At 42.2% G+C, this 26,962-nt stretch overlaps 2 protein-coding genes across 3 annotated transcripts in view; one reads left to right on the plus strand and one right to left on the minus strand.

The window, feature by feature from the left end:
• The window catches only part of ACOXL (acyl-CoA oxidase like), a 257,177-nt gene extending 234,275 nt beyond the window's left edge, over window positions 1-22,902 (minus strand). The window contains exon 1 of the mRNA XM_072141224.1: window positions 22,665-22,902. Within this exon, the coding sequence (XP_071997325.1) occupies window positions 22,665-22,891 (227 nt within the window). The 5' untranslated portion in view covers window positions 22,892-22,902. The remainder of the gene's footprint in view (window positions 1-22,664) is intronic.
• BUB1 (BUB1 mitotic checkpoint serine/threonine kinase) overlaps window positions 1-26,962 on the plus strand; it is a 93,949-nt gene that overhangs the window by 31,284 nt on the left and 35,703 nt on the right. The window contains exon 1 of one of the 2 annotated variants that reach the window (XM_072141220.1): window positions 934-978. The exons of the other annotated variant lie outside the window; for it this stretch is intronic. The gene's annotated coding sequence lies outside the window, so the exon portion shown is untranslated. Of the gene's footprint in view, window positions 1-933; window positions 979-26,962 lie in introns of those variants that run through there. 2 annotated transcript variants of the gene reach the window in all.

The following is a 26,962-nucleotide window of genomic DNA, read 5'->3' on the forward strand; positions in this document are numbered from 1 at the left end:
AGGTTAAGCCCTGTCCTATGGATAGGGCCTAACTTGCATTTGTGAATCCCTTTAAGGGATTAAGTATATGGTACAATAAAAACAGAATAGAAGGGCACTGGGGGATTAAGGATGGGGGCAGGGGGTCTATGGGGGAAAGTGAAGTGTTTAACCCTTTAGCTGCTGCCTCCAGGCAATGTACAGTACCTGTCATCACACTGCAGCAGCTGCACACACTCGGCCTGCTTCATCAGACGAACTTCAGTGAGGAGCAGGAGGAGGAGGAGGTGGGGGCAGGGAGCTGCTGCTGCTGCTGCTGCTGCTTCTGCACGGAGGGGATTAGGTAGCAGAGCTGGTGAGCTCCTGCCTGCACGGAGGCTGATCCCCTGGGGATGCTGTGCAGGGGCAGTGCAGAGCATATCACACTCTGCACTGCTGCTCCATCCATCCATCCATGTGGACAGACACTGGAGCTCGGCACAGGATGCAGCCACATGGTAGCACTGGCCTGTGGGGGCCATGGCAGCCTGAGGAGAGGGAGGGCTCTGCCTCCCAGGGGACTGGATGGGGGAGGTGTCGGCCCTGCTACAGACAACCCGGGAGCTGGAGAGGAGGAGAACGCTGCACCCCGCCTGAATAATCCGTGACAGCGCAGAAATAACCGGGACAATCTCTTACCGGCCCATGGGGGCGGGGCAGGGGTTAAAAAACGGGACTGTCCCGCCCAAAACGGGACGGTTGAGAGGTATGAGTTCCATTTTCACTAGATTGGTGTTGGGGTACCCCAGATCTTTTGGCCGGAGCCCCGGATCTCTCTGGGTCAGCAGGACATTTGTTCCGCTGCCCGGGCTTTCTCTCCCTCATCACAATCGGCGTCCTCAGGACATAGATCTTGATAAGAAACTGCACAGTGCACACTGCTTTTCCTGCAGGACCTGTGATGATGTCATGATCACATGACCTGCTGGGGGAAGCAGTGCACAGAGCTGCAGGAGTGAGGTGAGAGGGAGAACATAGGGAGATCTGTATGGGACACAATACATGGGGGGCTGTGTTTGGGGACATTACAGGGGACATCACAGGGGGGGGGGCTGTGTGTGGGGACATTACAGGGGGATTATGTAGGACATCACTGGAGGACATAACAGGGGGACTGTTTGTGGGACATTACTGGGGGACATTACTGGGAGCTATGTGAGGACATTACTGGGGCCTGGGGGGACATTTCTTGGGGCATCTTCACACATGGCAGTAGGCCTTAGTTTGATCTCACATGCGTTTCCATGTGTGAGCGCAGCCTTACAGTATTTTGGGAGAGTGTTAGGGGCAGCACTTACAACTGTTACAGCAGTTACAACTGCATCACAATAAGCTTTGAGGTGGTTTTAGGTGCAGTTTTGTTAATTTAACAAGTGAAAGACAAGAACTGAACGGGTGAATTTGAGTTTGAAGGGGAAACCTGTTCCGCAAATGTTGTTCACCTATTAAAATAACAAAACTGCACCTAAAAAAACCTCAAAACTGATTGTGATGCAGTTGTAACTGCAACGTGTGAACACACACAGTGTTATCCTGCTGTTGCCCCTAACACTCTCCCAAAATACTGAAGGCTGCGCTTACACTTTTTGTCTTGCATTTAAACAAATACAAGAAACCAGGCGCTCGTTTTTAATCACTTGCGTTTCACTGGAAACTCACGTGAGATCAAACCGAGGCCTGTTATGCATTTGTAACTGCAACATGTGAACGCGCCTTCAGAGAACCAAGAATTTGGGACAAATGAAGGACATATGGCTAAGGAACAGACATGGTGGGTCAGGGCCTAATAGTGATGTGGACACATCACCTGCAGTCACTGTGTGTAACAAGTAGGGATTTCTCCTGTGGTTTCTGTAGCTCTATATACCCTCAGTAGCGTTGTTATTGGCACAACCAAATGTGAGGGGGTTATGTACAGGAGGGGGTATTACTGAAAGTGTGATACAAATACATTGGGGCCCATGCCCCGGATCTTTTATCACCCTAGCAACGCCCCCTGCCCAGTACAATAAAAAACCCAGAGTAGTGACCCCATTTTAGGAAAGGGGCACCCCTCAAAGAATTTATCTAGGGTTGTGTGAGCATTTTAACCCCTAAGATGCTGGTCAAATTTAATATAAAGTTAATGGTGCAGAGTAAAAATTACATTGCAATTTCTCAAATATGCCATTGTAGTGTCAAATGTAGTGTCATTGTAGTTCTCAACTTATAACACTGGGAACAAACACATCAAAAATCATTCTGCAGGTTATCCTGGTTATGGCAATACCACATATGTGGCAATAATCTACAGGCACATGACAGGACTCATTATGGAACAAGCTAAATTTTTGGAGCTCCATTTTCACTAGACTGGTGTTGAGGTGCCCCTGAGGTACCAGTACAATAGAAACTGCTGAGGAGTCACCTTATTTTAAGAAAGAGCACACCTCAAAAAATTTATCTAGGGTTTTACAAGCATTTTAACCCCTAAGATGCTGGCTCAAATGTAATACAAAGTGAATGGTCCAGAGTAAAAATTGCAGGATGGGCACACAGCAGTGCTCAGAAAAAAGAACTGGCATTTGGGGCAAAGACATTTTACATATATATTTTTTTTGGCATCATGAAGAATTAGTAGATGCCCTAAGGCAGTGATGGCAAACCTATGGCACGGGTGCCAGAGGTGGCACTCGGAGCCCTTTCTGTGGGCACCCAGGTTGTTGCCCCAGGACAGAGTTTAGAAGACAGGCCTGGAATCTTCCTGCTGCTCTCAATGCTCTTTTAAGATGACACATCCTTGACTGATTAGAACTGCAGAAAGAGTGAGAAGGTGTGAACAGGGCCAGGTTATCTTTTGATGGCCTCATGATTCTTCCCGTACAGAGAGACCCTGGAGAGAAGCTATAATGATGTCTGAATTTGCCCTCCTGCTTGAATGTAGTGGAAGAACAGGGAGCAATAAGTTACTGTTTAAATTGTCACTTGATGGTAAATAAGTGGGTTTTGGTTTTAGTTTGGGCACCCAGCCTTTAAAAGGTTCGTCATCGCTGCCCTAAGGAATAAGTACAGTAGAAACCCCTGAGAACTGACCCTATTTGGAAACTACACTCCTTCATGGAAAAAACTGTGGTAGCCGGAGCACGTGTTATAAATTCAAAACATCGCTTTATTAAATATCCATTTAAAAAGCACAAATTAAGTGCATGGACGGTGCAGGTTACAGAGGCAAAAAAACCTACGCGTTTCAGCTCACTGCGGAGCCTTAATCATGGTATGCACTGCAACATTAAAAACAAACCTTTAAACCCTAAGGTACACCTGAACAATTAGTGGCTGCCAACATCACATCCGGCAACATAGGCGTCGACACAACAGTTAACTGGTATAAAGTTTACAAAAGTTAACTTGTATAAAGTTTACAAAAAATGTAGACATAAATATATAGAAGATATATCAAAGATACATACACTTGTCCTCATAAGAGTTGTTAGTAAATATATGACAGGTCATCCGGCAACATAGGCGTCGACACAACAGTTAACTTGTATAAAGTTTACAAAAGTTAACTTGTATAAAGTTTACAAAAAATGTAGACATAAATATATAGAAGATATATCAAAGATACATACACTTGTCCTCATAAGAGTTGTTAGTAAATATATGACAGGTCATTCTTAAAATTCATGCCATGAGGATACCTGGAATTTAGTGCGAGGATCCAAAAAGCCTCCCTCCTGAGGAGGAGTTTTCTCCAATTGCCTCCCCTTAAGGGTCGATTAACATGTTCAATGCCAAAGAAGGAGAAACCACAAAGGTTCTTATTGTGTGTCTCTATAAAGTGTTTGGCAGCTCCTGAGGCATTGACGTCTCCATTCTTTATGCTAGTTAAATGTTGAGCTATCCTTGTTTTTAACTTCTGTATTGTGCATCCAACATAAATAATGGAACAACATGTGCAACGAATGATGTACACCACGTATTGTGTGTTGCAGTTGATGAAGGTTTTTATCTTTCTACTGGCACCCGTGTCAGTTGTGAATTCTACTGTTTTGTTGGCTGCAAAAACACAAACATTACATCTATTACCTCCACATTTAAAAAAACCTGTCATCGACAGCCAACTGTGGGGTTTAACATTCATATTGGGGACACTAGGCGACAAAATGTTGCCAAGCGTTTTACCACGCTTGGCGACACTTCTGTGGCCATTCCTCATGATCTCACACAAGACATTATCTTGATTCAATACCGGAACATATTTCCGAATAATGTTTTTGATACTGTTGAATTGTGTGCTGTACGGAGTACTAAAGGTAGGTATATACGTAGCAACCGACTCAGAAATAGTATTATTCTTTCTCTCCAGTAAATTTTTCCTATTTATTTTTCCAGCTTTTTCCCTAGCATTTTCTAACAAGGATGGGGAGTACCCTCTCTTTCTAAGTTTGTTTTCGATATTAAATGATTGTGCACGAAATTCCGCATCGGTGGAGCAAATGCGCCGTGCTCGTAAAAATTCACCGTACGGAATTGCGTGCACAGTATGTGGTGGATGACTGCTAGATGCCGACAAAATGGAGTTGCCTGCTAATGGTTTCGAAAACATAGTGGTAACAACAGTTCCTTTGTTTGGTATGCCTCTTAAATTTATATCCAAAAAGTGTATAGCTGTAGAGGGTGTTTCAGATGTAAATTTTAGATTGAAGTCATTCTCATTGATGTACATGACAAAATCCGAAAAAGATATTGCATCACCCTGCCATACCATCAGTATGTCATCCACATACCTTCCATAAAAAATAATATTTCGTAAAAAAGGGTTATAAGTGGAAAAAATGGTTCTCTCTTCCCACCATGCCACAAAAAGTATGGCTAGTGATGGGGAGAATTTTGAGCCCATTGGGGCGCCACAAATTTGTAAAAAATACTCTCCATTAAACATAAAAAAATTGTTAAGTAAATATTCAACACAGGAAAGTAAAAACATTTTTAAATCAGAATCAAATAGACTATATCTGTTGAGGTGGTAATGGATGGCCTTGATGGCCAGGGTATGGGGGATACATGAATATAAATTGACAACATCGCAGGTACCAAATAAAAATGACTTCTTCCATTTGAAATCATCAAACGTGCGTAATACATCTGAACTGTCCTTAAGAAACCCTGGAGTTCTCACTACAAGAGGTTGTAGGTGCGAATCAACCCAGGCACTGAGCCGCTCGTTGAGAGACCCAATGCCTGAGATGATTGGACGGAGGGGAGGCGGAAAAATGTTTTTATGAGTTTTGGGGAGGCCATGAAATACAGGCATGCTGGAATTCTCAATGACCAGATACTTGGCTGTTTTGGCATCCAAAACTCCCAAAGCTAAGCCATCATTAACAAGTTGGTTTAAGGTAACCAGGGTGGAGGGCGTAGGGTCTGACCGTAATCTGACATATGTATTCGGGTCGTATAAAATATCCCTTGCCAATTGTATGTATAATCCAGAATCAAATACCACAACCGAGCCCCCCTTATCTGACTTGCGAACTATGAGATGAGTGTTATCTTTTAGTGTATGCATAGCTCTAAATTGTGCACCATTGAGATTATATTTATTCGTGTTTCTGGCCGACTGTGTAGTTTTATTTAAAGTATGCAATTCTCTTTCTACAAGTGTTTGAAACACATCAAGCGCAGGTACCCTAGATTTTATGGGGTAAAACTCATTGTTAGTCATGGCATACTTGACATTAGAAATGTCAACCGTTGGAATGTCTGTAAATTCACTGAGCTCATGTAGGTCCAGAATGGCATTCTGTTCGTGAAACAGGAGGTCAGTGAATTCATTATCCACCTGGGGAGTAGAAAGAGCATTAGTCATGGAGCAAGCATACGTTTCAGAAACAGGATCATCGATAAAAAAATGTCTTTTGACAGTGAGCGTCCTCACAAATCGATTCACATCAAGTAAGGTTTGAAAAATATCGAAATTCTGAGATGGCACGTAATTCAGACCTTTTGCCAAAACAGATAGTTGGTCTTCTGATAGAATCGTGGGAGACAGTATAATGACATTGTCAAATAATTCAAGTTTATTATCTATTTCTTGGTTTTGCGAATTGTAGATCTCCTTTCTGTTGCCTCTTCGTCTGTTTCGCTTGCCCCGTTTTTTGATGGGTTATTGGGAAGAGTTTTACTCTTAATATATCTTCTTTTGTTACCCGGTGGATTTTTGGCATTATTCGCTTGAGTGTCAGACGTTTCGCCTTCAGAAGACGTAAAATTTACTTTTCTTTGGGTATCCGAAGCATCTGAAGCTTGTGAGTCGTATCTTTTTTTCAAGATGGATTTGATGTTTTTATAATTTTTGGGACGGTTTATTTTCCAATCATAAATTTGATTTTTGGCATAATCTTCCACGTCCCTTGCATATTTCCTTTTCTTTGTGGAGAGAAGCTATAATGATGTCTGAATTTGCCCTCCTGCTTGAATGTAGTGGAAGAACAGGGAGCAATAAGTTACTGTTTAAATTGTCACTTGATGGTAAATAAGTGGGTTTTGGTTTTAGTTTGGGCACCCAGCCTTTAAAAGGTTCGTCATCGCTGCCCTAAGGAATAAGTACAGTAGAAACCCCTGAGAACTGACCCTATTTGGAAACTACACTCCTTCATGAATTAATCTAGGGGTGTAGTAAGCATTTTAACCCCACAGGAGGACCCCAAGGATAATGGATAGTGCATAGTACAAAATATCCATTATGTCATCTTGTGCCCAGCTCCTGCCACGGGAGACAAATGCCCCAAAAATGATGCATGTTCACCCGGGACAAGCAATGCCTCATATGTGGCAATATCTACAGGCTGGGCACACGTCAGGGCTTAGAAGGGTAGGTGAGACAGTATGTATAAGCTGTAGAGAATACATCAGGGAAATTAATAAAATATATATCCAGGGAGGTGTGATAAATCCTAAAACACTCTTTCATGCATAAACCTGGTTTATCGAGGCACTTAGCACACTGTTAAATGGTTTGCCTCCTTATACCCCTTTGGAGCACACCCTGCACCTTTTCTGTGTCCTTCCCTTGCTGGCAGTTTGGGGAACTTCTCCTGGAAAGTGCTGCCCCCTTCCTGGTCTCCAAAAATAAAATCTTTGATTACTAACTCTTGAAATTCCAGGAAAGTTCCCGTCTGGCCTGAACATCGATGTCACATGTAAGCATTATACAGTGCCATCTGCATGATGTGCATGGCCAGCTTTTTGTACCACACCCTCGATTTTCGCATGGCATTGTATGGCTGAAGCACCTGGTCCGACAAGTCAACCTCTTCCATGTACTTGTTATTGTCCAATATGCAGTCAGGTTTGGGGGTTTCTGTACTGGTTTCTGTACTGGTAAGCCCATGTATTGTTGTTAATACAGGGACTTCTCTCTTATCCTTGTGCTTTAGACACAATACAGAGTCGCTGCCTAGTGCTTGGCCTTCGTGCCTTCTAAGATTTTAACTTAGCAGCAACTTCGGGTGACCTCTCTGATTCCTTCATGCCGCAGTTTTTCTGGAAGCGATGCTCTTGAGCAGTGTTATGCTGGACTAAATTTTGTCTATGTAGAGGTGGTAGCCCTGGTCCAGTAGTGGGTGCAACAAATCACACAGTAATTTTAGAGCAATTCCCAGGATGGGGGGGGGGGGCATTTTGGGGGTACTATACTTGAGTCCTTCTCTTCATACACTCTCAACTTATAAGTATTCCCTGATGTACTCTCACACAGCTTGTACATCTTCACGCCATACCCTGCCCTCTTATTTGGCAGGTACTGGCGGTAATGAAGTCTCCCTTTGAAATGTACCAGGGACTCATCAATAGCGCTTCTGGGCGATATATACTTCCATAAATTTGGCACTCAGTCTAAAATGGGCCAATCTTATATTAGCTATCATAACTAGGGTCATCTCGCCATTGTCAGCAACGCAGAAAAAAAAATAATGCAAAAACTTATGGATGCTTTCAAAGCGCATTCTGCTTAACGCCATGCAAAACATCGGGTGTGGTACAGTATATGTCTGTGCTCCAATAGTCCCTGATTTTGGGCTTTATTTTACCGGTCCCATAAGAAGTACTCCATATTTCTCCATCTCTGGTGCAGTGACAGGGGTCCACCTGTGGAGTTGAGCGTAAAAAGAAGTGGGGTTTTGGGCAATATATTATGCAGCATAGAGATTGGTCTGGGGTACAAAAAGACCAATTAGATCCTCAAAAAAACTGTAAAAAGTCCACTGGTCTGAACCCTGCCGTGTCTCTGTGTATTCCAGGACTGGCCGTAAAAACAAGAACCTGAGGGGCATAGTTACTGGGGTCAGAAGCCCCAGGCACTTCTTCAGCACTAGACCGAAGGTGCCTTCTCAGAGGTTCCTGGGGGTCACTTTGTTATGACTAGGTGAACAAATAAAATGGACACTCCACACTAAAAGATTTGGTTTTGGAGGCAATATAACTGTATGCCTCCAATGCAGTGTAGGTCTTACGGGCCATGATTTCCCCCCACCTGAAAATGGACGGGGAGGATAGTACAAAAGCTCCTCCGTCCCACTCCTATCTCCTTCTACTACTACTATCAGATTGCACTTAAAAGTGCAGTTGTGGGGGAATAGACAATGGGGGGATTACAGAAGAAAAAAAATCAACCATGGGGGGTTTGGGGGGGAACAGTGATTTTTGGAAACAGTAATATTGGACAGATCACAAGCACTGCTCTCTCCAACAACACCAAAAGCAAAATTGTGACATTGGAGAGGGTGGTGCTACTTTGATCTGCCCCCCAGGGTCATGGATCACTGTCATTGGCCAGTCTGTATTGGCTGGCCAATGGCAGCGATTGACATTGCAGGACCAATCAGATCGGTCCTGCAATATCATAGGGGGGTGTCCCCTAGCGATCTCAGCCGAGCGGTCACAATTGCAGGAACCGCCTGCGTTCAATATATCGGACGTAGGGCGCTAACAGGTTTAAAAGATCAACAAAACGGTTTAAGCTGGAAGATGCTGAAATTATTAAACATGCAATTGTATTCAAGTCCTTTATTGAAGACATATATATGGGGGAGAATTATCAAAAGTCTCTTAGAGCAAAACTGTTCTAGTTTCCCAAGGCAATCAATAAGACCTCAGCTTTCATTTCCCCACCAACTGTCTATACCAGGGGTCCCCAAACTTTTTACATAGAGGGCTGTTCACGGTCCCTCTCAGACCTTTGGAGGGCCGGACTAAAGTTTAAAAATAAATAGTGGTACATGTGACCGCATCCGTAATACACTGGGACCCCCCTCAATTAATATACTGCACCCCCTTGTTTTAAATATACTGGGACCCCTCTCCATGAATTATTTTCTATGCTGCTCCTCCCATTAATTATTTCCTATGCTTCTCCCCTCATGAATTATTTCCTATGCTGCCCCTCCATCATTATTTCCCATACTGCACCTCCATCATTAATTATTTCCCATACTGCCCCTCCATCATTAATTATTTCCTATACTGCCCCTCCATCATTAATTGTTTCCCATACTGCACCTCCACCATTATTTCCTATACTGCACCTCCATCATTAATAATTTCCCATACTGCACCTCCATTATTAATAATTTCCCATGCTGCACCTCCATTATTAATAATTTCCCATGCTGCACCTCCATCATTAATTATTTTCCCATGCTGCACCTCCATCATTCATTATTTCCCATACTGCCCCACCATCATTCATTATTTCCCATACTGCCCCTCCATCATTCATTATTTTCCATACTGCCCCTCCATCATTCATTATTTTCCATACTGCCCCTCCATCATTAATTATTTTCCATACTGCCCCTCCATCATTAATTATTTTCCATACTGCCCCTCCATCATTAATTATTTTCCATACTGCCCCTCCATCATTAATTATTTTCCATACTGTCCCTCCACCATTATTTCCCATATTGCCCCCCCACCACCATTTATTATTTCCCATACTGAACCTCCATCATTAATTATGTCCCATACTGCCCCTCCACCATTATTTCCAATACTGCCCCTCCACCATTATTTCCAATACTGCCCCTCCACCATTATTTCCAATACTGCCCCTCCACCATTATTTCCAATACTGCCCCTCCACCATTATTTCCAATACTGCCCCTCCACCATTATTTCCAATACTGCCCCTCCACCATTATTTCCCATACTGCCCACCATTTATTATTTCCCATACTGCACCTCCATCATTAATTATTTCCTATACTGTCCCTCCATCATTAATTATTTCCCATACTGCCCCTCCATCATTAATTATTTCCCATACTGCACCTCCATCATTGATTATTCCCTATACTGCCCCTCCATCATTAAGTATTTCATATGAGGCCCCTCCAACATTAATCATTTTATATAATGCCCCCATAATTAATTATTTTTTTTTATATCAGGGCCCCCGACCGCCAAAATATATTTGCTACTGGTTAAAAAAAAAAAAAAAAACATACTCACCTTTGGCAGTGGCTTCCGTGTCTTCTTTCTTCGGGCTGCTGACGGCCAGGAAGGGGTGCGCGGCCACTGTCACCTTGTTCTCTGATTTTATACATTATGTTTTACACAAGCTGCCCAGGCTGGATTGAGGAGCTACAATTGTAATGGCTTGACTTCCTCTTCTCTATAACATGTATCCTGCAGATATTTTGAATTTGGAATGTGACTCAAGTATGCTGAATGTGACTCAAGTATAAGCCGAGTTTTTGAGCATAAAAACTCGGCTCAGCATAAAAACTCGTCTCAGTTCTCACCCTTCCAATACCCCCGCAGGTCTTCTGTCTTCAGCTTCGGCTCCCCTCGCAGTCCTGTCTCATACACCATGACGATGGTAGGGCACACACCATGATGTCGGCAATCGGGTATGCTATGGGATTTTTGGGGGTTTTTAGGCTGGGCTGGTGGCTGCTGGCAATATACGGGATGGGGTGGAGGGATTCACTGGCTATATACGGGGGAGTGCAAGCACTGGCTCTATATATATATGGGGGAGTATACGCACAGGCTATATATATATACATACACACACTGGGAGTGCATACGGAGGAGTGCAGGCACTGGCTATAGATATACGTGGGAGTGCAGGCACTGGCTATAGATATACGTGGGAGTGCAGGCACTGGCTATAGATATACGTGGGAGTGCAGGCACTGGCTATAGATATACGGAGGAGTGCAGGCACTGGCTATAGATAGAGATTGAGTGATTGGGTGGATGTACACCTACAGCCACTGGTCCAAAGAGTGCCAGGTTATCTTAGAGATAGTTCTACTGTCCTAAACAATTCTGATAATTTTGAATGGCAGCCTGAGTGTAAGTGGGCCACATGTGATGTGGTATCCCTATTCTCAAGCATACCAAATAATGTTGCACTAGAGGCTGTACGTTCCCACCTATCAAAATACAGTGCATATGACAATAACCTAAAAAAAATTCTTCTGTTGGCAGTGAGTTACCTACTAAACTACAACTATTTTTCATTTAATGATGAATACTTCTTGCAGATTGAAGGCGCCCCCATGGGGTCTAAGTTCTCCCCCTCCATGGCAAACCTTGTGATGTCATGGTGGGAGGAGAACTTTATTTACACCCCTACCAACCCTTTTCTTGCACATATCTTTCATTATAGTAGATTCATAGATGATCTGCTTCTAGTGTGGAGAGGTGACAGTTTTTCTTTGTTTGGATTACATCAATTCCAATTGCTATAACCTGCGATTTACAGGTGAATTGTTCCAAAACAAAATAAATTTTTTAGATCTCACATTGTATGTAAATGAGAACACCAACAAGATAGAAACACACACATATGTAAAACCTAATATTTGTGGAATAATTAATAAGTACCGGTATATACACACACGAGGGAGTGCTGGCACTGGCTATATATACATATACACGAGGGAGTGCTGGCACTGGCTATATATATACACACACACACACGAGGGAGTGCTGGCACTGGCTATATATATTATATATATATATATATATATATATATATATATATATATATACACGAGGGAGTGCTGGCACTGGCTATATATATATACACGAGGGAGTGCTGGCACTGGCTATATATATATACACACGAGGGAGTGCTGGCACTGGCTATATATATATACACGAGGGAGTGCTGGCACTGGCTATATATATACGAGGGAGTGCTGGCACTGGCTATATATATACGAGGGAGTGCAGGCACTGGCTATATATATACGAGGGAGTGCAGACACTGGCTATATATATACGAGGGAGTGCAGACACTGGCTATATATATACGAGGGAGTGCAGGTACTGGCTATATATATACGAGGGAGTGCAGACACTGGCTATATATATACGAGGGAGTGCAGACACTGGCTATATATATACGAGGGAGTGCAGGTACTGGCTATATATATACGAGGGAGTGCAGACACTGGCTATATATATACGAGGGAGTGCAGGTACTGGCTATATATATACGAGGGAGTGCAGGCACTGGCTATATATATACGAGGAAGTGCAGGCACTGGCTATATATATACGAGGGAGTGCAGGCACTGGCTATATATATACGAGGGAGTGCAGGCACTGGCTATATATATACGAGGGAGTGCAGGCACTGGCTATATATATACGAGGGAGTGCAGGCACTGGCTATATATATATGAGGGAGTGCAGGCACTGGCTATATATATATATACACGAGGGAGTGCAGGCACTGGCTATATATATATACGAGGGAGTGCAGGCACTGGCTATATATATATATATATATATATATATATATATATATATATATATATATACGAGGGAGTGCAGGCACTGGCTATATATATATATACGAGGGAGTGCAGGCACTGGCTATATATATATACGGGGGAGTGCAGGCACTGGCTATATATATATACGGGGGAGTGCAGGCACTGGCTATATATATACGGGGGAGTGCAGGCACTGGCTATATATATACGGGGGAGTGCAGGCACTGGCTATATATATACGGGGGAGTGCAGGCACTGGCTATATATATACGGGGAGTGCAGGCACTGGCTATATATATACGGGGGAGTGCAGGCACTGGCTGTATACAGGGGGTGCAGGCTGTGGCTATATACTAGGGGGGGAATGGCTATATACTGAGGGGCATGCACTGGCTATATACTGGGGGGCAGGCACTGGCTATATACAAGGAGGCTGCTGGCTACATACTGGGGACAGGCACTGGCTGTATACAATTGGGCTGCTGGCTATATACAGAGGGCTACTGTTATTATACTAGGTAGCAGGGGCTGCCTATATACTGGGGGGCTTCTGGCTATATACTGGGGGGCATGTGCTTGCTGGCTTTATACTGGGGAGGCTGTGACCAATAAATTTCCCACCCTAGGCTTCTAATCAAGTCAATAGGTTTTCACAATTTTTTGTGTTAAAATTAGGTACCTCGGCTTGTACTCCGGTCGGCTTATAACATATAAGATTTAAAAAAAAAACCTATGTAAATGTATTTTTTTAGCTGTTCCTCCAATAACTCTACAATTTATAAAAGCAGGAAAAAAGGATGCGCATTGTGGTTTTTTGGCTTCTGTAATATATAAGTAACGTCAGATTTTAGCAGTAATGATAACATGATAAACATGATACCACATGGCAGTAGTTGTAAGCCAAAGATTAAGCCTCAAGAGATCCAGCTGAGGATGACATGGGAACAAGGTAAACACTGGAAGCAACCGACTTGCACTATAGTGACATTCGTGGCTATAACCAATGTTTTCTTAATTGCAGAATGAGTCACATTTAGATCCCAGGTTTTTGGTATTTTTTTTGTGCATCTATGAAATGCTTCATATATTTAGACATAATTTACAATAATACAACAGCGTGAAAAGCACAGAAAATAGAGTTGATTCATATATTAATAATATTTAAGATAGATTATGATTGTCTAAAATTCCTTGGAATACATATATAAAGAAAACATTATCTTTTATTATTGGAACTGTTTAACAAACAATAAAAGAAGGTCAAAGGTTGAAAGTGGTGCCACTCATTCTCATCTCTTGACCTGAACTTAAAAAAACATTGTAGCAGGTAATTTACTGCTTACTGGACAAGGTCATAGATACACTATGCAGAAAGATTATTATCTACATAGATTAAAAATAAAAAGCAATACAGTCCTTCACACAGTAAAGGTTGTATAAAATCCAAGTCAATCTACTTTATCGTGTCAGCTGCAATCTATTCTAACTATGACTATGATGGCAATTGCAAACAGATAAATCACTGAGGGGGGCGTTCACACGTGGCGGTAACGCATGCATTTTCAAACGAATCACAACAGCTGAGAAGATGAGATTTGCCTAATTAAATTGCTGTCAACATTGTGTTTACAGAACACATCTGTTAATGACATGATAACACATGCGTTAACATAGTGTGTCGCGTTAACGCACACAGAATATTGACAGCAAAATATTTTAGGCAAATCTCCTCTTCTCAGCTGTTGTGATGTGTTTGAAAATGCATGTGTTAACCTCACGTATCATTAGATTTATACAGACACCATGATTTATCGACAATGTATATTTATTTCCCCAAGTTTGGCATGATACTCCGAAAAGCCAAGCTTAAAGGGATACTGTAATTGCCTTTTTTGCCACTAAACTATTAGCATCCTCAGGTAGGGTATGAAATATCCTTTCTAGAATTGCCCCTTTTATGTGACATCTAACAGGCTCACCTATTTAAAATATCACCTCTAAAGTCATAAGCGGATGAGCAAAGAGTCATTTATTATCTGTGATGAGTCACTGTTAGAGACTTTCTTTTTATTTCAGATGTCCAGTACTTAGTTCTGTAGTAGCTACAAAAAATATTTAAGTGTCATTTTAAAGATAAGAAATTTTTTTTTCAGAACAATTGTAGTTCTGTGAGCTATAGAACTGGAAATACAGGCAGTTAAAGGGAACCTGCCACATTTTCACATATATAGATATTAACCCCTTAACGACTTGGCCTTTTTTAGTTTTTTCACTTCCATTTTTCACTCACCAACTTCAAAAATCTATAACTTTTTTATTTTTCCACATAAAGAGCTGTGTTATGGCTTATTTTCTGCGTAACAAATCGCACTTCATAGTGACGGTATTTAATATTCTATGGTGTGTACTGGGAAGCGGGAAAAAAATTCCAAATGCAGTGAAAATGGTGAAAAAACGCATTTGTGACGTTTTCTTGTGGGCTTGGATTTTACAGCTTTCACTCTGCGTCCCAAATGACATGTCTACTTTATTCTATGGGTCGGTACGATCACGTGGATACCAAATTTGTATAGGTTTTATAATGTTTTCATACATTAAAAAAATTAAAACCTCCTGTGCAAAATATATTTTTTTTTATTTTGCCATCTTCTGGGGCCAATAACTTTTTCATACTTTGGTGTGCGGAGCTGTGGATAGTGTCATTTTTTGCAAATTTTGATGCCGTTTTCATTACTATAATTTTTGGGACTGTGCGACCTTTTGATCACTTTTTATTAATTTTTTTATATTTTTCAAAATGGCAAAAAAATGCCATTTTCGACTTTGGACGCTATTTTCCGTTACGGGGTTAAACATAGTGAAAAATCATTATCATATTTTGATAGATCGGGCATTTTCGGACGCGGCGATACCTAATGTGTTTATGATTTTTACTGTTTATTTATTTTTATATCAGTTCTAGGGAAAGGGGGGTGATTTGAATTTTTAGGTTTTTTTATTATATTTTTTTTTTTTAAACTTTTTTTTATATTTACTTTTACTATTTTTCAGACTCCCTAGGGTACTCTAACCCTAGGTAGTCTGATCGATCCTATCATATACTGCCATACTACAGTATGGCAGTATATGTGGATTTTACTCCCCATGCATTACAATGTGCAATTAGCACATTGTAATACATGGGTTAAAACGAAGTAGCCTCGGGTGTTCGGAACACCCGAGGTTACCATGGCGACGGATCGCCGCTCCCCGTGACGTCATCGGGGAGCAGCGATCCACAACAAGATGGCGGCGCCCATGCGGCGCCATCTCTTTGAAGCCGCCGGCAGCATTGCCGGCGGCGATCGCGGAGAAAACACCCGCGATCGGTGCTAGCACCGATCGCGGGTGTTACCGGTAAGCCTTTGCTGGAATATGCAGCAAAGACTTACCGGCTATGGAGAGGGCTCGGCCCGCGAGCCCTCTCCATGCACCGGGACCCGTCGGGAAGGGGTTAAGTCCTAAACTAACTAATACCATTATTTTAGCTAAAAAAATTTCCCTTACATCCGCATAAATCAATTTGATGTTATATTGCCTGGCATCAGAGAAGGCTTGTTCTGCTTGGACAACCCCTCCCATCTACCCCTCCCCATATCCCATGCCTCTTCTCAGCATTACATGGGACCAGGGTGACATCATCACATGTCCTCCTAACATTAGCAAACTGTACCCCATTCATATATATGATCACATGAAATCAGAGCACGACTTCTACTCCTCCCCATTCTCCATGGAGGCTGCTGTAATTTCAAGTGATCAGATACATACATGAGGTAAATGTTGCAGATGTAACAGGAGCTTAGATTATGTCATCCTGGTCACATGACTTTAAGTGCCCAATGATGTAACAGAGCTCTCCATACAGCAGAATATCATAGTCGGTTAATAAGAAACAAGATGGCAGGGAAATGCAAGTAAAATTGAATATGCATGACTCAATTAGTGTGATTAGACACACATCAGGTGAGTTGCATATAAATTTACAAACTTATTTTTGTAACATTGCAGCCATTTAAAAGGAGGGAATGTATTATCACATCTATATGAGTTTGCGCCAGAAAGAACAGATGTTTCCGACTATCCCGACTCCTCTGTCATTTTTTTGCGTAAGTGGGCGTGGCCTAACGTTTCCACATTATCCGTCACATTTATGTGTATTTTGTCGGCATTTTTAGGCGCAATTTTTGGCGCACGATAGACCAGGAAAAAATTGGTCTGAGAGCAAAATTAAGGCGCAGTCCATGTAAGATTTTGGCGCACACTTCATTAATGTTGGCATTTTAATACATTGGGCTGTGCTTTGCGGAGATGATCTCCGATGCCGACAGTCGACCTTGCGGCACAATTAGTAAATCTTGTTCTTTTAGCTCGAAAGCCGTTTATAGATGTTTTATGACCATTTTTGGTTTGGTTTTAATGATGCTCTTAGAAATATTCTTAAAGTGACCTGGAACCCATGGATGCAAAATCCTTATAATATAGAAATGTCTACCCATCTTGCTACTATCCACTGACTTCTTTTGGAAGAACACAGTCATCCATTGTTTTTTTCCATTGATAATCTGAGGCAGCGTGAGGACCAGCAGTATTGTGTATTAAGGTTCTCTCATTCCCTATGTGGATTTCTTATCTGCCAATGTTTTCCTGCTAATGAATGCACATGAGATTGCCAGAGTGTGACACACGGTAGCCACATAGACATCAGTTTTATTTATACAGGTGCTATATGAGTTATTTGTCAAAGATTGCTAATAAGCAATCTGGTTCTTTGTGACCCAACTATGCTCAGTCTGCTATACTCAAGGTCACCTTTAGGTTAATAAGGTTACCTGGACAACGTATACACAATGTATACACAGACTACCCCATAGTAAGCTTGAAAAACTATATTCCCACTGGCACCTGACATCTACTCATGTTCATTCCCCTCAATTATGTTCCCTCAGCCATTGTCCCATATACTAAAGAAAATTGTTTGGCTACAACTTGGTACAGCTGCAAATAAACCATATACCTTATATACTCGAGTATAAGCCTAGTTTTTCAGCACAAAAAAAATGTGCTGAAAGCCCAAACTCAGCTTATACTCGAGTAAAAAATATTTAGGTTTTACCAGGTTTTTGTGGTAAAGTTAGGGGCCTCGGCTTATACTTGGGTCGGCTTATACTCGAATATATACAGTAAGCTGTTTTTATGGAATTTTTATGGGACCGGCCGTCTGGCTGGCCATCTACAGGGGATCGGCCGGCTGGCTAGCTATCCACAGGTGACCGGCTGGCTGGCTATAAACAGGGGACTGGCTGGCAAAATATTGGGGGGGCAGTGGGCAGGGGGATGGCTATATACGGGGGGCAGGGGCTGACTATACACTGGGACTGGCTGGCAATATACAAGGGACTGGCTGGCAAGATACAGGGCACTGGCTGGCAATATACAGGGCACTGGCTGGCAAAATATTGGGACAGACTATATACAGTGGGCAGGGGGGCTATATACTGGGGGCAGGCGGCTAGGTATACACTGGGACTGGCTGGCAATATACAAGGGACTGGCTGGCAAAATATTGGGGCAGACTATATATTGTGGGCAGGCGGCTGGCTATATACTGGGGGCAGGCGGCTGGCTATATACTGGGGGCAGGCGGCTGGCTATATACTGGGGGCAGGCGGCTGGCTATATACTGGGGGCTGGCACGCTGCTTGCTAGCAGGAAGTGCCTGTGCCTGAGCTGGTCTTGTAATGTAGGGGGGAGGGGCAGGAGGCAGAGATAAGGGTTAAATTTTTGTTTGCGTCCCATTTGACTCCGTTTGATTAAAGCGGGGGCATGCTACAGCCCAATCGCTCCGATTCAAAACTGAATCAAAGCGGTAAGTGGGATCACACCCTTAGACATGCATTTCACCTGAAGTGCTCTATGTAAATGCTGTGCCATAACTTTGAATTTCTATTTGGCTGCAGAAGATAGACTTCTTGCAGCTCCAATTAAAAAAAAAAAAAAAAGTGTACCGTAGGAATGTATACCAGTGCTTCATTCATAGAAGACTTCTCACCTCTCCCTACCCCAAAATTTTCAGCACTGTTCTCTGTACCATCTATTTGATCACCTAAGGGTGATGCCACACATGGCGTTTTTGAACGTGTTTTTGGCCCGTTTTTAAGCAGTCCGTCAAAAAACGCATCCGTTTTCTTAATTCAAACTGGTCAAAAACGCATGCGTTTTTCAAAAACACATGCGTTTAACGCATGCATTTTTTTGGATGGACTGCTTAAAAACGGGACAAAAACGCATTCAAAACGCCACATGTGGCATCATCCTAATATTTGCAATGATACTACTAGAAATTCAATTCACATGCAGAAAATCTGAGTGGGGAATCCAAGTGGGAATAACAAGCATGTCATTTCACATTCTTTTTATTCAATGTCTTTTGTAATTTATTATATTGCTTTTTTATATACCGTAGATACGTGTGTACATGTTATGTCATGTCATTCCATGTCTTCATTCCATCTCCTATTTTTGGTATTATTGTATAGTTTATAATAATAAATAATACGTTTTATTGTATCATATTGTATCATATTGTATAACACCAGCAAAAAACTTCATTCGCTATGTTGTGTAAAAAAATAGGTTACAAAGTTTGTTGCAAGCATGGAAATCTACATACAAAGTTATTCATGAGAGTCCCAGGAGAATTAATATGAAAAGTAACGAAAAATAAGAAATTATGATGACACATGAGTAATCGTGAAATGCACTCTGTGCTACAAACTGTTCTCCTCCCTTGCTTGATCCTGTTTTATCTGTGCTAAAGTTCATGACCCACAAAGAAAAATAAGACTTGAAAATTCTAATAAAAAGATTAATTCACTTGAAATGTCTTTTATAATGTTAAATAAACTCATAAGAAAAGAAAATAAACATACAAAATAAACATATAATTTACCATTCAATAACATTAACCTCATGCACATGGTGTACTAAGAGTATATAGCCTTTGTATACAGAGTACGTAGCCTTTGTATACAGAGTACGTAGCCTTTGTATACAGAGTACGTAGCCTTTGTATACAGAGTACGTAGCCTTTGTATACAGAGTACGTAGCCTTTGTATACAGAGTATGTAGCCTCAGGATATATACAAGAAACATGACAAGGATTTTTTTGTATGATCTATACAAGAAGTCTGATTACTCATAAAAGACAATCAAAGTACAGCTTTCACTTTTCAGTTTCAGTTTGGAAAATTAAAACATAATTTCAAACAAAAACTTGGCACTCCGTTAGGTGATGCAAAATAGAACTTTACTGATGAGCAAAGTATAACAATCCAGATTCATGTGACGTTTCGGTCTGAACAAAAGACCTTTTTCAGACACGAATTGCAAGGTTCTTGTGGGGTTAAAGGGCACCTACCACCACAAATCTACCTATAAAGGTAGATCGGGTGGTAGGTGGATCAATAGGACGTGAGGATAGCCCTTTTAAGGGCTAATCCTCACGTCCCCGCAATCATTTGAAAACTTTTATTGCCCCAATATTAAAATTTTCTTATGTGGCTACTGGGGCGTGGAGTAGCCGCATCTGAGGTTACACGAGGCGGCTACTCCACGCCCCGGTAGCCTCTTTTCTCCTCCTACCAAAAATCTTCGTCGCGCAGCTACGAGGAGCTGCGCGCCCTCGTCCGGCACATCTGCTGTCTGCGCATGCGCAGAACAGCAGGCCCGCGCCTGTGCAGCTCCGACTCCGTACAGTGACCGCGCAGGCGCGGGCCTGCTGTTCTGCGCAGACAGCAGATGTGCCGGACGAGGGCGCGCAGCTCCTCGTAGCTGCGCGCCGAAGATTTTTGGTAGGAGGAGAAAAGAGGCTACTGGGGCGTGGAGTAGCCGCCTCGTGTAACCTCAGATGCGGCTACTCCACGCCCCAGTAGCCGCATAAGAAAATTTTAATATTGGGGCACTAAAAGTTTTCAAAACATTGCGGGGACGTGAGGATTAGCCCTTAAAGGGCTATCCTCACGTCCTATTGATCCACCTACCACCCGATCTACCTTTATAGGTAGTTTCGTGGTGGTAGGTTCCCTTTAAAGTAAGCCACTTTGTGGCAGCGCTTACTGCCCTATCTACTACCTGACACCACATAGCTAAAATCATCTTCTAAAATTATGCCATCTCTTGATGGTAGATTTCCTTAAATAAAATTTCTATTGAAGAAAAATATATATGACCTTTGCATCTATAATTACTCCAACAAACTTGAGGGTTCACTTAGGGTTTCTCATTTATGTCTAGTAGGCCAGATGCCCAAAGGCGAGTTCAGTCCGAGAAACTCACACCGTGCACTGGCAGGATTTCCAGGACAGAACGGACATGCTGAGTCCATTGATATGAGGCTCGATCCAGTAAATCCCACCAGCGAACAGAGCTAATTTTCCATACCAAACTCACCTAAGGTTTCCTTAGTTTACACCACAAAACTAAACTGGTGCACTAGCATATTTTTGGCACATTGACATTTCCCTGTAAAGCCTTGGTAAAATGTGACGTAAAACATTTTTTGGGTGAAAATAATGACAGAATTATGTCGTAATCAGAATGATAAATTTGAGTGTTTTTTTAGACAGTACACATATGTGCCAAAGGCAATACTTTTAATGTAATAGTGCCCATGGCCGATGTAATGGACCGTTCTGTTAAAAAGTAGAGCATGTAGCTTTTGACGGATCACTGATAGGGGGATATTTATCAGGGCTTGTATGAGAGTTTTCTGGCCCAGATTTAAAAAGTGGGTCTGAAGGTGGAGTGCTTTGCAGCAGTACGTTGCTGCCCTGCGCATTGGATATAGCGCGTTCCCTACACAGCAGGCCGGATGCACCAATGTATGATAAAGTCCCCCCATAGACTACAGTTTATAGTGAAAAGGATGCCACATTGGAGGGGCTCTGGAATGCTGGTCATGAAAAATAAAATGTCAGCTTGTCACAGACAATTTTTGCAACATTCGTGTGCAGGTAGCATTAGACTACATGGCAAGTTTGCTAAGCATGTCACATGGTCAAAGTTCACAATTTAATATTGCCTGCTTCACGATTAATTAAAATTAATGTGGACAATGTAATTTTTTCTTTTCCAGAAACTACCACATTCATTCCTATTTGCAATGTAGGAACCGGGGTCTCAGCATAGGACCCACAGAGATCAGACACAGTATCACACTAATTGGGTCCACAAGGGTCACAGTTATAACCAGGTCCATAAACCAGAGGGGACCGCAGGCCCTTTCACAATTTTTGATCTCCTTTAAATTCTGGCAGTCTATGTATCATAAATACTTCCACCTCTGCTCTCTGACACACAGGCTGCTCCTTCCAATGATCAATGAATGAATATTTAGTCTAGTAAGATTATGATACTGACTCATTGGACCATAGGATGCAGCTGAAAGTTATGGACAGGCATATAGATGAGAAGTTGTGAAAGATGAACCTTGCACTGCGGCTCGGACATTTATCCCCTATTCACTAGAAGAGATTTGTTTTGTCATGAGTTGGAAATCCCCTTTAAATTTACATGTAGCAGACTTTACATTGAAAACATAAGTCACAGTGATATTAGAGTTGCTGTATTACTTTTCCAGCCCCTGCACCTGCCCTGATACCACTGCATAAACATGAAATCCATCTCCTCCTACAGCTGTCAAGTAGAGACAAGCACAGAGCTAGGACCAGTGCCCCACAGTGACAGCTGGCACCTGTACCACAGCTGGAGGAGGAGTGGTCCTCTGAGTGCACCTGTGCCTATGGCACTGACCTCTGACCCCTTACCTCTGCTGGAAGAGAGGGCTCCCCGCGAGCTGTTTCCTCATCTCATTCTTGATCCCCCAGAACTCTCCATCCAAGAATCTGGACAAGGATCCCACAGCTGCTCCGTCTCTCTCCATGTTGTGTGCAGTTGGCAGTGCCCGGCCTCCTCCTGCCCCGCTTCCAGGGTTGTGTATAGGAACATGCAGGTCCTCCCCTCCTCTGTGCGCGCTCATGGGAAGGGAAGGCATGCGCGCGCCCGACGCCGGCAGCAGCAGCAGCAGCTCCATTCATCCCTCACCCAGGGGACTCTGCTCTGGAAAGTTAACACCTTCCTGTACTACACTCATGACATTGGACCTAGGGAATGGTGAGGACACTTGAAGAAATCGGAACCCGATTATCACTCCTGTAAAGTTACATGTGGTGCAACCATTGAGAGAAGCCCCAATGCTTCATATAGTACTATACAGTGTCCAATTATAACCCATTCTTACTGATACTCTTTGTTGTTTTATTTCGACGCTACTAATATATTCTTATAACAGAGATTTTACCCAATCCCTGTTAAAGTGGACCTGTCAGTGCAATTTGGGACATTAAACCACCATGCCTTAAAGGAAACCTACCACTTCCAATCATGCTTCTAAGGCCACGGTCACACGTACCGCTAGGCGTCCGTCATAACGCGACGCTAGGGCACAGGGGGAGGTCCTCGGCCCGAACGCACATGCGTTTCCAGAGAAACGCATGCGATGGACTTAACAATCGCATGCGTTTCCCTGGAAACGCATGTGCGTTTGGGCCGAGGACCCCCCCCCTGTGCGCTAGCGTGGCGTTATGACGGACGCCTAGCGGTACGTGTGACCGCGGCCTAAGCTGCAAATGCCGTGCATCAGCTCAGGGTGAGCTGGTGCTGGCGTTTATTTTTGTTATGTTTTTAAAGTGTTTAACCCCTAGGGGACTCAGCCTCTTTTGGCCATAAGGACGCGGACCCATTTTTCAAATCTGACCTGTGTCACTATAAGTGGTTATAGCTTTGGAACAATATAAGATATCCAGGGGATTTTGAGATTGTTTTCTCGTGACACATTGTACTTCAAATTAGTTTAAAAATTTGGATGAAATCTTTTGCGTTTAGTTATGAAAAAAAACTAAATTTGGCAAAAATTTTGAAAAATTCTTTATTTTCAACATTCTAAATTCTCTACTTTTGATGCAGACAGTCATAGCACCCAAATAAATTCATAACTTACATTTCCTAAATGTCTGCTTTATGATGGCATGGTTTTTTAAGATTCCACATATTTTACCAGAATGTTATGAGGCTCAGAATTTAGGTATCATTTTTCACATTTTTTGTAAAATCCCCAAAACCTGTATTAGATGGACCTGCTCAACTTCTAATTGACACTGAGAGGCCTAAATAATAGTGAGACTCGTAAATTACCCCATTATGGAAACTACACCCCTCAACGTATGAAAAACCACTTTTAAGAAGTTTGTTAACCCTTTAGGTGTTTTATAGGGGTTAAAACAAAATGGAGGTGCAGTCTGCAAATTGTAATATTTTTTCACAATAAACTCATTTTGGGTGTAAAATTAAACATTTACAATGGATTAAATGAATAAAGGCTCCACAAAGTTTGTTACCCAATCTCTCCCGAGTACACGGATACCCCATATGTGGTGGTAACCTGCTGTATGGGCGCACGGCCGGGCATAGAAGAGAAGGAGGCGACATCCAGATCCGATTTGCTATGTCACATTGTACAGGCTAGAATTTTTTTCTTTTTTTTAATTTATTTCTTTTGCCACATGAGATGCACTTTTCTGGTACGTAATTTGGGGGAATCTATAGGCTAATAGGTGAGATTTTATTAACTCTTTGTTGGTGGAGGAAATCAAAATCATCACTTTTTAGGAAGATTTTTATGGGGTTTTTTTGGGCTGTTTACCATTCTATAAAAATAGTATATTATTTTTATTCTATGGGTCGTCTTGATTACAAAAACACCTCATTTATATAGATTTTTTATTTTTTCCAATTTTTACTGAATAAAAGTAATTTGGCAAAAATGTTGTTAATTTTAGCATCACCGTCTTTCATATGCATAACTTTTTTATTTTTCGCCTAACAAATCTGTTTAAGGGCTTATTTTTTGCAAGAAGGATTGTTCTTTTTAGTGGTCTTATTTTAGAGAGCATAACATTTTTTTAAATCACTTTTTAGAGCATTTTTTATAGGGTATTGATTGAAAATTATCTTTTTTTTTTAGCTTTTTTTTTTTTTACGGGGTTCACTTTGCGGATCTAGTAACGTTTCTGTTTTATTATGCAGATTGTTACGGACGTAGGGATACCAAATATGTGGGGGTTTTGTGTATTTTTTGGCGTTTTGATTCTGTTACAAAATGGAACGTGTGGCTGCACTCTTAGGCCCCTTCCACACTAGCGAGTGTGATGCGATGAACTCGCATCACACTCGCAACGCAAGCTGCCGGGAACGCACGGCCCGAACGCTGCACCGCGGGAGTGAACTCAGCATGTCAGTTCACTCCCGCGGTGCAGCGTTCGGGCCGTGCGTTCCCGGCAGCTTGCGTTGCGAGTGTGATGCGAGTTCATCGCATCACACTCGCTAGTGTGGAAGGGGCCTTATACTTACTTAGAGATGAGTCCGACAAGGAGCATTGGACCCATGTCTTTGTGCTCTCCGCACCTGCACAGTTCTTACATGAAGCCAGAGAGGTACACCCTGGATTCATTGCGCAAGCACCGTAACTAGGACGCATACGCAGGGAAGCCAGGGTACGTTGGCTTCCTTTGCGACTATTCAAATGTGGGAAGCACTGGAGCAAGGAAAGTATTAACATTTTTATTTTAATAGCGGCACATAGGACTTGCTTTAGGGACACTAAACCACCATTCCATAAGTACCTTTGAGTGGTTTGGGACCTTTGGGTATTCTCAGTATATCCAATACCCATAAAGACAATAAATAGATAGGTGGGGTCCCTGTCACTTTTCATAACCGTGCTGTGGTCATTTCAATAAGAATAATAAATAATAGACAAATAATATTACATAAATAATATTAATCTTTATATAGCATTATCATCTTCTGCATTGCTTTACAGATTAAAGGGTACATGCATATGTATGATTATATGGAAAATGTATAGTCCAGAATGTTTGGGACACGTGCTGCAAGTCAATGGCAAATAAAAAAATAAAACAGCTCAAATCTGTGAAAATTTAACACATTATGGGAGATTTATCAAAGTGTCGCACCTTAGACCAGTGAAAGGTAGGACTAGACCAATCTTCTGCTGCCCCAGATTTATCTGGATGATAAATCTAGCATCGTTTAAGGTTTCTGCACACCTTGCGGATTGTCATGTGTGTTTTTCATGCAGATTTGTCTTTTTAGTGTGCACCTAAAGGGTCGCGTTAGTGCTTAGTCTGACACATTTAATACAGTTGGCCACATTTACTTACCAGATCCCTCCGCGATCCCCGATCCAGACTGTCTGGTGAGGATGAACTCTGCAATTCATAAAGATTGTGCGCCCGATATCCTGCATGAGTCACTTTCCCGATCAGGTCCGCCAGAGTTCACCTTCTTCTTCCCTGTGTATGTAAGTGCATGGCTTGCGACACAATTTCGAAGTTGAATCCGTTGGATCGTCCGACGGCCCGCCCCGATTTGTGTTGCATGAAAGCCGGCGTAATTGCGCCAAAATCTAATCGCGTGCGCCAAAAACCCCTTTTAAATCTCTGTACCAGTGGCGCAAAACGGAAATCGATGGGATGTCCAACGAAAGTGCGGTCCGCGGGGCCCTTAGTAAATGAGCCCCAGTGTCTTCACAGAACTGTCTTGCATGCTGTATGTTAAAGGAGACGTTAAAAAAGATGGTGCATACTTTAGAAGCAGTGCAGGGTGCACCAGATAATTGAAGACCATGCTCCAGTATTCAATAATCTCTCGCTCCCTGCACATTTGAAAGGCAAACTATACATAATAGATAAATCTGTCCCATTGTCTACATTACTTTTTCCAAATCTGCAACATGTGCAGATAGCTTAAGACTGTCTAGCTTTGTAGCATCTATTACTTGGTATAGTTTACTGTACTAAATTTTGGTACACCAACTTTTTGCCTGAGACTATAATAAATCCAAATCCTGGTCGTCCACTGCTCACAATGCAGAAAAATCATCAGCACATACATCTTTCCTATGCAGATTTTTTCAGCTGTAACATATGTAGTAATTACTATATATCATGGAGCAGAAATCAAACGTAGCAATAGATAAATTAAT

Source organism: Engystomops pustulosus, chromosome 3, assembly GCF_040894005.1.
Source record: "Engystomops pustulosus chromosome 3, aEngPut4.maternal, whole genome shotgun sequence".
NCBI lineage: Eukaryota > Metazoa > Chordata > Amphibia > Anura > Leptodactylidae > Engystomops > Engystomops pustulosus.